Below are 12,112 nucleotides of genomic sequence, written 5' to 3'. Positions count from 1 at the left end.
TCACCTTTAGAAATTCATCCTTTCATTTATTAACTTACTTATTCAAATATTACATACATTTTTGGCATCTATGCATACATGACCTTGTGAAGGAAACAAAGATGAACTGTTTGTTCATTTATTCAAGCACCAGAAATTTATTCAGTGCTTACTGTGTACCAGGTACACAAGTCCCACCTTCAAGGTCCTTACAGATAGGCAGGAGGGAGGAAGTATGTAAAAAAAAAAAAAAAAAAAAAAAAACTATCATGAAAAGTAGGAAATGACAGTGACCATAAGAAAAGTGAAGATAAAGAAACAGAGTAAAGACTGGATCCAGGGCTTGTTTTCCTGTCCTCCAAGCACGGTTGTTACAGAGTACAGTGGAAAGGAGGGAGAGAGGTGCTCCTCTTCCTTTCCAATGGCTTTACCTCTGGCATCTGGGGGAGCAGCCCATGGGCTTTGAGTCAACGGAAGTAGAATATGAAAGCTTTCCCATGTAGAAGGCGGTTCTATAGAACACATTTAAACAGGCTTGGGCGGGGGGGCACCTGAGTGGCTCAGTCAGTTAAACATCTGACTTCAGCTCAGGTCATGATCCAGGATCAAGTCCCACATTGGGCTCCCTGCTCAGCAGCGAGTCTGCTTGTCCCTCTGCGTCTGTCCCAGTCCCCTGCTCATGCTCTCTATTCCTCTCTCTCTTAAATGAATAAATAAAAATCTCAAAAAAAAAAAAAAAGACAAAAAAAAATGGGGATGCCTGGGTGGCTCAGTGGTTGAGCATCTGCCTTTGGTTCAGATCATGATCCTGGAGTCCCGGAATCAAGTCCTGCATTGGGCTCCCTGCAGGGAGCCTGCTTCTCCCTCTGCCTATGTCTCTGCCTCTTTCTGTGTCTCTCATGAACAAATAGATAAAATCTTTTTTTAAAAAAACAAAGACAGGCTTAGGGATGGGCATAGTAATGGAACTAAGGAGAGGCTGAAGATAGTTTTTGTATGTTCCTTTGATGATAAGCAAGGGCCTATATTCTCTCTCAGGATAAAAGGCTGACAGATAACCTGCAGTGCTCAATCAAATATTTAGATTTGAACTGCTACATATTTAAGTTATTTCTACAACCATGAGAATAAAAAATCCAGATCTAAGAAATCTGAAAGACATTCAGAATATCATATTCCCTTTAAGGGTAAGAACTTTGTCTGCTTTAAAAGCTTTGCTTTTTCAATGTACTTTAAAATATCTCTGGAATGGTCACAAACTGCCTCAGTCCTGCACCAGGGAAAGATAAAAATAGCAAGGGTAAAGAAGGAATTACAGTCTTAAAGCTGAGCTCGTAATCGTAAACTCAAGCCCATGGACCTGTTTCTAATGTGCATAGGTGGGTTTTTTCTCTAGGCTCATCTGCACTGGTGGAAATGCAAGGTGGCTACAAATAAGAAGTTTAGTGATTTTTCTCTCATGTATCATAACTTCTTGACTATGATACTATGGGTACATGACCCCTGGGGAGGAGTGGTACCTCTCTCCTGTCTCCACTAAGCAACACATACTTTCTTCATCACACTACTATATTGTATCCTACCTGGTAACATAGATGCCCTCTGTCCCACAGCAGGGCTTGGGTCTGGTCAGGAGTTGTATCTCCAGCCCCTAGCTGCAGCACTGGCATTTTTAAATTAATAAACACATCTGTAGCACAAGTCTATTCATACGGCTTAAAATGTAGACATAATAAGGTACAAACTACCCAGCCTTCCTCTGTATTTGATTTATTTAACTCATAACCTACTGAAAATTGACAAAGAGAAGACCCAGAAAGGCCTGAGAATTATGTCAAGCAATGAGGAAAAACTGTTGGATGTGTAAGTCATGTCATATTGTGTATGTTACCTGTAGATGTTGGATGTGTATGCCTTGTAGAATTTGTACTCACGATTGCATAGCACACTGTGCATTGGGGAGGCTGGCTTGCATTCTGCATCAACCTGCCCTAACATGCCTGAGTCAGAGGAGCAGGACAGAAAGAAAATAACCAGGGCCAGAGGGATTTCTTTCTTGTCCTTTGCTCCTGACGGAAACTACCTGAAGAATGGAAAGTGCTCTGAGGAGGAGGTGTGTTAGAGGTACAGACCCCACAGCATGGTTATCAGCAAGAGTACTGCAAATCGTTTCCACTGTGAGGTAATTTTAGTTACCAAATACCACGTTTGAAGAGACCAGCTTTCTTCTTATTTCACAGAAGCACTAGTTTCATCTGTTTGCATTTTAGTACTACATGGGTGAAAAAAGATGGATAATCTTTAGGCGAGAAGTTGTAAAGCTGATATTTCTACTGAAATGGTTCATATAGCACAGTTATAAAAATAGCATAGCTTTTAGAATTTATCCAAATGTCATTGCTAATCTACCTCAAAGTCACAGGCACAATGTATTCATTCCCTACAAGTCAACAAATACAAATTCACAAATGTGTCTTTAGAATACAATCCTTATAAATCCTTATAAATCTCTTCATTTTCTAATAAAGGAAACAGTTGGATTTCTTCAATGTCTCTTCTCCATCATCTTTTTCCTTAATATGTTATCTCTTTTGCCATTGTTAACTTTCTTGAGCTTCCAACTATAAAGGCAAAGTTAAAAAAAAAAGTCCCCCCCAAAGATGTTCAACATTATTAGCCCCTAGGGATCTACAAATTAAAACCATAATGAAATATCACTATGTATGTTTTAGAATGGCTAAAATAAAAGATAATAACACCAAATACTGGTGAGGCTAGGGAACAACTGGGTCTCTCATTCATTGCTGCTCGGAATGTAAAATGGTACAGCTGTCCTGGAAAGCTGTTTGCCAGTTTGTAAAACCAAACAGGCACTTTCCATATGATCCAGCAATTGTACTTTTGAGCATTTATCCCAGAGAAATGAAATCTTATGTTAACACAAAAAACTTGCAAATGGATGTTCATAACACTTTTATCTGTAAAAGCCCAAGGTGGAAACGACCCAAATGTCTTTCCACAGGTGGATGGTTAAACATACTCCAGTACTTCTAGACCATGGACTATTAGACAGCAATACAAAGGAATAGAGTATTGATATATGTAACACCCTGGATGCACTTAAAGATGTTATGTTAAATAAATGAGGTAACACAGGGAGTTCTGCTGTGGGAATGGGGCAGTTCTGTATTCTGACTGTGGTAGCGTTTAGACAAATTTACATGTGAGATCAAATGATACAGAACTACACACCATGCACACTTGATGGAAGGAAAAGGGGTAGAAAACTGAAAAAGGTCTGTAGTCTAGTTAACAGTATTGTAATAATATCAATATCCTGGTTTTGGCATTACACTAAAGTCATATAAAATGTCACCATTGGGGAAATTTGCATAAATGGTGCAAACAACTCTCTATATTTTTGTAATTCTCTGTGAGTCTATAATCATTTCAAAAATATATATTTCCAAAAAAAAAGAAAAGAAAGGAAAAAACATTTTTCCTCTTAAGTTTCATGTATCAGTTGTTTGTGATCTCTAACCCTAAATTTGGTGAATAGGCCAATAGGAAGAAAAAGCAAGGAGAGGCTCTTTCTGTCTTTTTGTTTTACATCTCTGTTTTTAAGAGAATCATGAAACACAAGTATTTGGTGCTGTCCAACAATTAGTGAAGATTGTCTTTGTGAATTGTCTGTTGACTTGTAGGGAATGTATACATTATCCAATTAGTGAAGAAGTGCTTTGAAAAAGGGTTACTGGGTTGCATCTTAACATTTCTTTCCTCAAACTTTCATGGCTCTCTTTTACTTATAAAATTAAGTCACACTCTTCATACTGACATTGAAAATCTCCTACAGTATGGCCCCAATTTAACTTTTCAGCTGCATCTTCCTCTATTGCTTTAAGAGAATCTATTGCTTCAATCTGTTCTCTACGCCAGAGTCCGAGTTTTCCTTAAAACTCAAATTTGGCTTCCCATGGCACTTAGCCTAAAGACTCAAACCTCTGATCTGGCCATTAAGACTCATAGTGTCTGGTCCCTGACTCCTTTTCCAGGTCATCTTGTACCACTCTTCTTTCTCTATGCCCAGCCAAATGACCTCTCCTTGTCATAGTCCTTCCCATGCAGGGCCTTAAGTACATTTGTCTTCTTTGCTTGAATCTCTTTCCACTCATCTTTAAGATTTCAGCTCCACTGTCAATTCTTTGGGAAAATCTTACCCAACCCCCTAGTTGAGGTCAAGTTGTTTTGAGAACTGATCTCACAGAACTGTGTTCCTTTTCTTTAGAACATCTATCCGTCATTATAACTATACTTCCATCCATTTGATTATTTGACTGAAAGCTCCATGAAAATATAGATAGTATCTATTTCTGCTTGCAACTTTGTTCACCACTTAATACAATGTCTTGAATGTAGATGTAGTCAGTAATCATTTTTTAAGTGACTGGATGAATCAAACTAGAATAATTGCTCTCCAGTCACATTCATTGGGTTTCCTGCCCCCATGCTTCTGTCATGCTCTTCCTTCCATGTGCAAAGCTATACCCCACATTTTATCCTCTCTATGTCTTATCCAATATTATAGACTCATATGAATGGATACCTTCTTGCCTTTGGAAATAAACATTGTCTCTGCCTCTGGAAACTGTAGCACTTAGGCATCTGTTTTCTTGCCATACTTGGTGTTGCTATCAATAGACCTTGCTTCTTGCTCTTTATCAATTCCTATGTTTCTGGAGGGCAAGGCTTATTCATTTCACTTTAAATCACCTGCAATAACTAGCTCATTTCTCAGATGCTTAATTAATATATTTTCCTTATTGATTAATATGAGTAAAAGTTAATGGCAGAGCCTATATTAGAAGCTGAATTGATTTTTATATAAATAAAGGGAATTTATATAGAAATAAAGGGAACTTGTTAGCTCCACTGATTTGCAATGAGTAAACAAAATTAAATTACTAAACAGCAGCACATACATGGTTCCCAGAGCAAACGCCTTCTGTTCTGACCAATTATTATTATTTAATAGGTTTATTTGTTGTAGGTGGCAAAGTAATTCTAGAAATGTTAGAATCAGTTTTTTTCTTCCAATGGATAGTCTTTCCTCCTTTATCGAATATTAGTTGACCATAAAGTTCAGGGTCCACTTCTGGGTTCTCTATTCTGTTCCATTGATCTATGTGTCTGCTTTTGTGCCAGTACCACACTGTCTTGATGACCACAGCTTTGTAGTACAACCTGAAATCTGGCATTGTGATGCCCCCAGATATGGTTTTCTTTTTTAAAATTCCCCTGGCTATTCGGGGTCTTTTCTGATTCCACACAAATCTTAAAATAATTTGTTCTAACTCTGAAGAAAGTCCATGGTATTTTGATAGGGATTGCATTAAATGTGTAAAGTGCCCTGGGTAACATTGACATTTTCACAATATTAATTCTGCCAATCCAGGAGCATGGAATATTTTTCCATCTCTTTGTATCTTCCTCAATTTCTTTCAGAAGTGTTCTATAGTTTTTAGGGTATAGATCCTTTACCTCTTTGGTTAGGTTTATTCCTAGGTATCTTATGCTTTTGGGTGCAATTGTAAATGGGATTGACTCCTTAATTTCTCTTTCTTCAGTCTCATTGTTAGTGTATAGAAATGCCATTGATTTCTGGGCATTGATTTTGTATCCTGCCACGCTACCAAACTGCTGTATGAGTTCTAGCAATCTTGGGGTGGAGGCTTTTGGGTTTTCTATGTAGAGTATTATGTCATCGGTGAAGAGGGAGAATTTGACTTCTTCTTTGCCAATTTGAATGCCCCTCAGTCTCTTCAATAAATGGTGCTGGGAAAATTGTACATCCACATGCAGAAGAATGAAACTAGACCACTCTCTTTCACCATACACAAAGATAAACTCAAAATGGATGAAAGATCTAAATGTGAGACAAGATTCCATCAAAATCCTAGAGGAGAACACAGGCAACACCCTTTTTGAACTTGGCCACAGTAACTTCTTGCAAGATACATCCACAAAGGCAAAAGAAACAAAAGCAAAAATGAACTACTGGGACTTCATCAAGATAAGAAGCTTTTGCACAGCAAAGGATACAGTCAACAAAACTCAAAGACAACCTACAGAATGGGAGAAGATATTTGCAAATAACGTATCAGATAAAGGGCTAGTTTCCAAGATCTATAAAGAACTTCTTAAACTCAACACCAAAGAAACAAACAATCCAATCATGAAATGGGCAAAAGACATGAAGAGAAATCTCACAGAGGAAGACATAGACATGGCCAACATGCACATGAGAAAATGCTCTGCATCACTGGCCATCAGGGAAATACAAATCAAAACCACGATGAGATACCACCTCACACCAGTGAGAATGGGGAAAATTAACAAGGCAGGAAACCACAAATGTTGGAGAGGATGCGGAGAAAAGGGAACCCTCTTACACTTGGTGGGAATGTGAACTGGTGCAGCCACTCTGGAAAACTGTGTGGAGGTTCCTCAAAGAGTTAAAAATAGACCTGCCCTATGACCCAGGAATTGCACTGTTGGGGATTTACCCCAAAGATTCAGATGCAATGAAACGCCAGGACACCTGCACCCCGATGTTTCTAGCAGCAATGTCCACAATAGCCAAACTGTGGAAGGAGCCTTGGTGTCCATCGAAACATGAATGGATAAAGAAGATGTGGTTTATGTATACAATGGGATATTCCTCAGTCATTAGAAATGACAAATACCCACCATTTGCTTCAACGTGGATGGAACTGGAGGGTATTATGCTGAGTGAAGTGAGTCAATCGGAGAAGGACAAACATTATATGTTCTCATTCATTTGGGGAATATAAATAATAGTGAAAGGGAATATAAGGGAAGGGAGAAGAAATGTGTGGGAAATATCAGAAAGGGAGACAGAACATAAAGACTTCTAACTCTGGGAAATGAACTAGGGGTGGTGGAAGGGGAGGAGGGCGGGGGGTGGGGATGAGTGGGTGACACGCACTGAGGGGGACACTTGATGGGATGAGCACTGGGTGTTATTCTGTATGTTGGTAAATTGAACACCAATAAAAAATTAATTTATTTAAAAAAAAAAGAAATCCTAAGGTGGCACAAAAAGAAAAAAAAAAGAATCATTTTTTTTTTTTAATTTTACTTTCCACTATTTCTTGCTCAGTAAATTACAATGAAGACCAACTGGTATCTCAGTAGAATTATTATTTTCCTTTCTCACCATAGAATTAAAATAAACCTTTTCATAAAATGGAACATTAAATTAGGCATTGAACAGCTAATTTGAGAGAAGTAGCAAGATGGATTAGGATGGTGGTGTATGCCATGGGTTGAGCCAGTCATACCAGGGGACCAGCCTTAAGAATTAATTGCTACTGTTCAGAAAAAATTGAAAAAAAATTTTGGAAAAAGCTTCATAGAACCTAAGAAACCAATAATTGGTTGTGACTTGTCAATGCTTATAAGAAAAAAAACCAAAAACAAAAGACAACAGTATTTTCAAAGAAGGAAGTCTCTCCTCACTCTCCCCTACACTCATTCATAGTTTTTAGCTCCGGGCTAATGGGCTCAGTTCTGCCACAAAGCTAATATTTGTCTCTTCCTTCTCCTACCATATCTGTGTAGACATCCTGGAGGCCTCTACATTTAGGTAAAGAACTGCTGGGAATTTCTGTCCCCCAAATAGTGGAAATCAATGCAATTGCATTAACTTCTTTAAACATTTATTGAGTACCTGGCATGTGCTAAGTTTTCTACTAGGCACAAGAGATGCAAAGGTGAACATGAAATCACCCTTGCTGTGAAAGTACTCACAGTAGGGTGGAGTAGGTGGGCATATTCAAACATCATTCTTAGGTAATACAGACTGTGTAGACAGAGCTAACAAAGTGCCATGGGAGCACAGAAGAGAGAGATATGTTTTGTCATGGGGCTCATTGCAGTGAGGGAGAGTGAAGCTGAGTGTGGAGGTGCTGCAGCAGATTTCCCAGTATCCATTCACCTCTCCTCTCTGCAGCAGGTGACAGGTATATGATTAGTGGGGTTGATCTCATCCTGACTCCATGAGTGAGTGCTGACTGGTGAGCCAGTGATCCTCAAGCAAGGATGGGACCTTCCTGCCAGAGGGCATTTGGTTGTTACAAGGCTGAAAAAGATGTTGTTGGCATTAAGTAGACAAGGGCTAGGAATATTAAATGACCAATAGAGTAGGAAAGGGACCTAAATCATGAAAAATTGTCTCACCTCAGATGCCAATAGTATTCCTATTGAAAAACCTAAGTCCAAATCAATCAGAAATCTCATCCTGTATTGGGTTGAGGACTCCAATTTATTTTTATTTTTTTTATTTATTTTATTTTTTTTATTTTTTTAAATTTTTTTTTCAATTTTTATTTATTTATGATAGTCACAGAGAGAGAGAGAGAGGCAGAGACATAGGCAGAGGGAGAAGCAGGCTCCATGCACCGGGAGCCCGACGTGGGATTCGATCCCGGGTCTCCGGGATCGCGCCCTGGGCCAAAGGCAGGCGCCAAACCGCTGCGCCACCCAGGGATCCCTCCAATTTATTTTTATTTTTATTTTTATTTTTTTTTTTTTTGAGGAGTTCAATTTTTATGCCAATTAGCTCACAATCTTCCCATACTGTCATTGTGGTCCAATCAGAATGGAGCTCTGGACTTTTCTTCAGTGGGTATAGACAAGCATCTTTGCTATCTCTCATTGGGCATGTAAGAAGCCTGTAGCCCCATCTAATTCCAGCTTAGACAGCTTCCCAATTCAATCTATATAACCTAAATATGTTTAGGTGATTGGTTTGCCTGTTTGATTCTTCATTTTTGTTATTGTTGTTTCTTAGCAAATTATTAGAATGTCAGGAATGTTGTTGTGGTATCAAGTCTAAGTAAGACATAATATACACGAATAATATTTTGTCTTCATCCCAGAGCATTGGGTATAAAATTCACAATATTGCCATAAAAGGAGAAATGGAAGTGAAACAAAAATGGTCAAGCTTATTATTTATGGTGTAATGAAGAATGTAAATGGCGTCTGGTGAAAATCGTGAAAATCCTAAATTTAAACTTGTGTAATTGTGTGTGTGTGTACAGGCATGTGCATAAAAGAAAATGAGAGGGAGGAAGGGAGGACAGTGGATGTCTTCATAAATAACACTATTTAGGAATTTATATCTTGTTCTTTTAGGAAAAATTCTGTCCCTTCAGGCTGCAAAATCTCCTCATTAAAGAAAGCTTAAAGAAAAGATTATTAAGCACCTTGATTACTTAGTCAAAGTCCATTAACATGTTCTAAAATGTTATAAGTTGTGTTTAAAATAGCTGTTTTTATGCTTATTAATAACTCTCCTACTGACGACATATGATTGGTTGATAGTTTCCATAGCTAGAAAATATTTTCCTACATTGTCAATAGTTACAGTCTATTATGAACAAAGAGGAGAAAGACATCCAAATACATTTGAATTAAGATAAATTAATAAGACAGAGAAATAAAGCTTTAGTTTTTATTTTTATTTTTTTAAGCTTTAGTTTTTATACATTCAATTTCCCTCTTGTTGTAAAACCTATAGAATATTTAGATTCCCAGGTGACTAAACTGAAAGTAATCTACATCTGGAAACTAAGGAGGTTGAGAAGGATAAAAAAAACCACTAGTACCTGGATACTGGTCAGAGTCGTATACTGGTAGGCCTTGACCACCAGGTAATTTGCTTCCAGGTCAATGAGTCCCAGGATCATATACTTCCACCATCTTCGTCGTAAAATTGCCAGGAGGTTTTCTTCTCCTACGTTATGAAAGCGAGAAGTGGGTTAGGTACTGAATACATAATAAACTATATATTTAAAAGGATTCTAAAATATTGTTGTACTATATATTTTTTACTGTTCCTTAACAAATGTTTAATTAAACAAATGAATTGTGTCAAAGATTGACATGCTTTTACTTAGCTAATAGTCTTTATTGTAGATTTTGGCCTTTCAAGTTGGTTTCTATGCCAGAGTAAGACTGAGCAGGTTTTTAGTTCACCATGAAAGGCATTTTCTCATTAACATGTGACGAAAAAAAATTATGCATGTAAAAATAAAAAGAAAGATATGACAGAAAGACTGCATAAACACACATAAAGTCCAAATTATTCTAAACTTAAGAGTTGTGGTAAAATAGAAAGAAATGTAATGAGGGTAGTCCAATGGGCAAAGGCCTATGCTTGACAGCAGATCTGCAGTGAGACTCCAAGATGCCATCCTGAGCCCTTGCTCAATCTTGAACGTTACAATGCTTTAAACATTCTACTCTGGTGGTGTGTAGGGTGACGGGAAAAGAAAGGAAGTAGGGGGTTAGTCTCAGATGGACAAGAACCATAGGACCATGGTCTCAATATTGCCCCACACCATCATCTTCACCATCTTGCCTCTTAAGCTTATATAGCATCAGAACCGATTTTGAATCCCTTTTTTTTATCCATATCTTTACATATTTTAAGCTTGAAATAAATCTCATTTCTCAAGGGGAATTCATGATTGTTAATAATAATAGCTCTTTGGAGCCAACCTGTGCGGTGTTTATAGAGGATCCAGAATATGCAGAAACCCTGAAGAAGGGTGACTGTATTCATTATGTACTGCTGCATGACAAATTATCCTAAAACACTGCTGCTTAAAACAACAAATGTTTATTATCTCATAGTTTTGTGGGTCAAGGATCTAGACACAGCTTAAGTGAAACAGGTTCTGTTTCAAGGTCTCTCAAGAAGTTGCAGCTAAATTGTCAGCCATGGATGTGGTCACATCTGAAGTATTGACCAGGGTGGGATCTGCTTCTAAGCTCACTCAGCATGGCTATTGGCAGGTCCCAGTTCTCACCAGAGAGGCCTGCCTGAAAACATGGATGTTGGTTTCAGCCAGAATAAGCAATGAGAGAGAGAGAAAGAGGAAGATGATAGATAGATAGATAGATAGATGATAGATAGATAGATAGATAGATAGATAGATAGATATAATAGACGGAGATGGAAACTATAACCTCTTTTATAACCTATTATCAGAAATGGGAACTCTCCCTTATTCTCTTCTTTAGAAGAGGGTTAATAAATTCAACCCACATTCAAGGGAAAGAATTTTGTAAGGATGTGAATACCAGGAGGCAGAGATAACTGGAGCCCATCTTGGAAGTTGGCTACCCAGTGACACACACCATTAGTACTATGGCTGTGCTTAAGCTGGTCTGCAAGAACCTTAACAGATTCCACATCCTCACCTGTCTCTGAGGCATTCTCAGAACTTTGGACTCCTAATTTCTACCCCTGGCCTTACTCCAGTGGCCATGACAGGAGGTGAAGGCTTTGTCAACCTTATGGAGACTTGTAAAGCAAAGCTTTCCAGCTGCAACAAGAAGGGAGAGGTCTCGGGACCTTCTGTAGCTAATCCTGTTTTCAAGCTTCTTTTGGATGCCACACTTTTCATATCCTTTGCTCCACGTACACTAAAAATCTCTCTGACTCAGTGAATTGCTAATTCCTGTTCATCCTTCAAAATTTAGCTATTCTCTGTCATTTTGTCTGATGCCATTGCCCCTGGGCAATGTTTATCCAGCTCTGTATTGTCCTTTCATATGAACGTGATTACTTAGCAATTGTCTCTTCACTAAACTGGGAGTTTGGGGATGATAAGACATCAATGTCTTACTCATACATGTATCCATAGTTCTTAGTATACTGACATATAGTAAGGATTAGCTAAGTGTCTTGGAATGAGTAAATAATTGAACTGAAAAAAACATGAAGAGCTAGTTCTCTGAATATGTCAAGAGTCAGCTCTAGAATATGAGTCACACTTCTCAGTGTTTTGCACTGAGATTCATAGCTGGTGGATGTGATCCCTAAGGTTATTTCTTTACAGCCAGCTCATTTTGGCAATGCCCCTGCACAGCATTTCTGCCTTTCTTACTTGCCTTTGCATCTGATCAATCAACAGACCTTTCATTATTTATCTTGTAAATTAGTTATTTGTAACCTGATTGAATAGTCATGTCTTCTTGAGAGATTTTTAAAAATCTCAATGTCTGGGAACAGCCGCCCAAAATTCTGATGTGATTG

The 12,112-nt window shown here is 38.2% G+C and overlaps 1 protein-coding gene across 1 annotated transcript in view; it reads right to left on the bottom strand.

The window, feature by feature from the left end:
• Window positions 1-12,112, bottom strand: part of SLC35F1 (solute carrier family 35 member F1) — a 387,573-nt gene that overhangs the window by 61,503 nt on the left and 313,958 nt on the right. The window contains exon 3 of the mRNA XM_038525493.1: window positions 9,675-9,802. Within this exon, the coding sequence (XP_038381421.1) occupies window positions 9,675-9,802 (128 nt within the window). The remainder of the gene's footprint in view (window positions 1-9,674; window positions 9,803-12,112) is intronic.

This window comes from Canis lupus, chromosome 1 (genome assembly GCF_011100685.1).
Source record: "Canis lupus familiaris isolate Mischka breed German Shepherd chromosome 1, alternate assembly UU_Cfam_GSD_1.0, whole genome shotgun sequence".
Taxonomy (NCBI): domain Eukaryota; kingdom Metazoa; phylum Chordata; class Mammalia; order Carnivora; family Canidae; genus Canis; species Canis lupus.
This window is presented reverse-complemented; position numbering and strand designations above follow the sequence as displayed.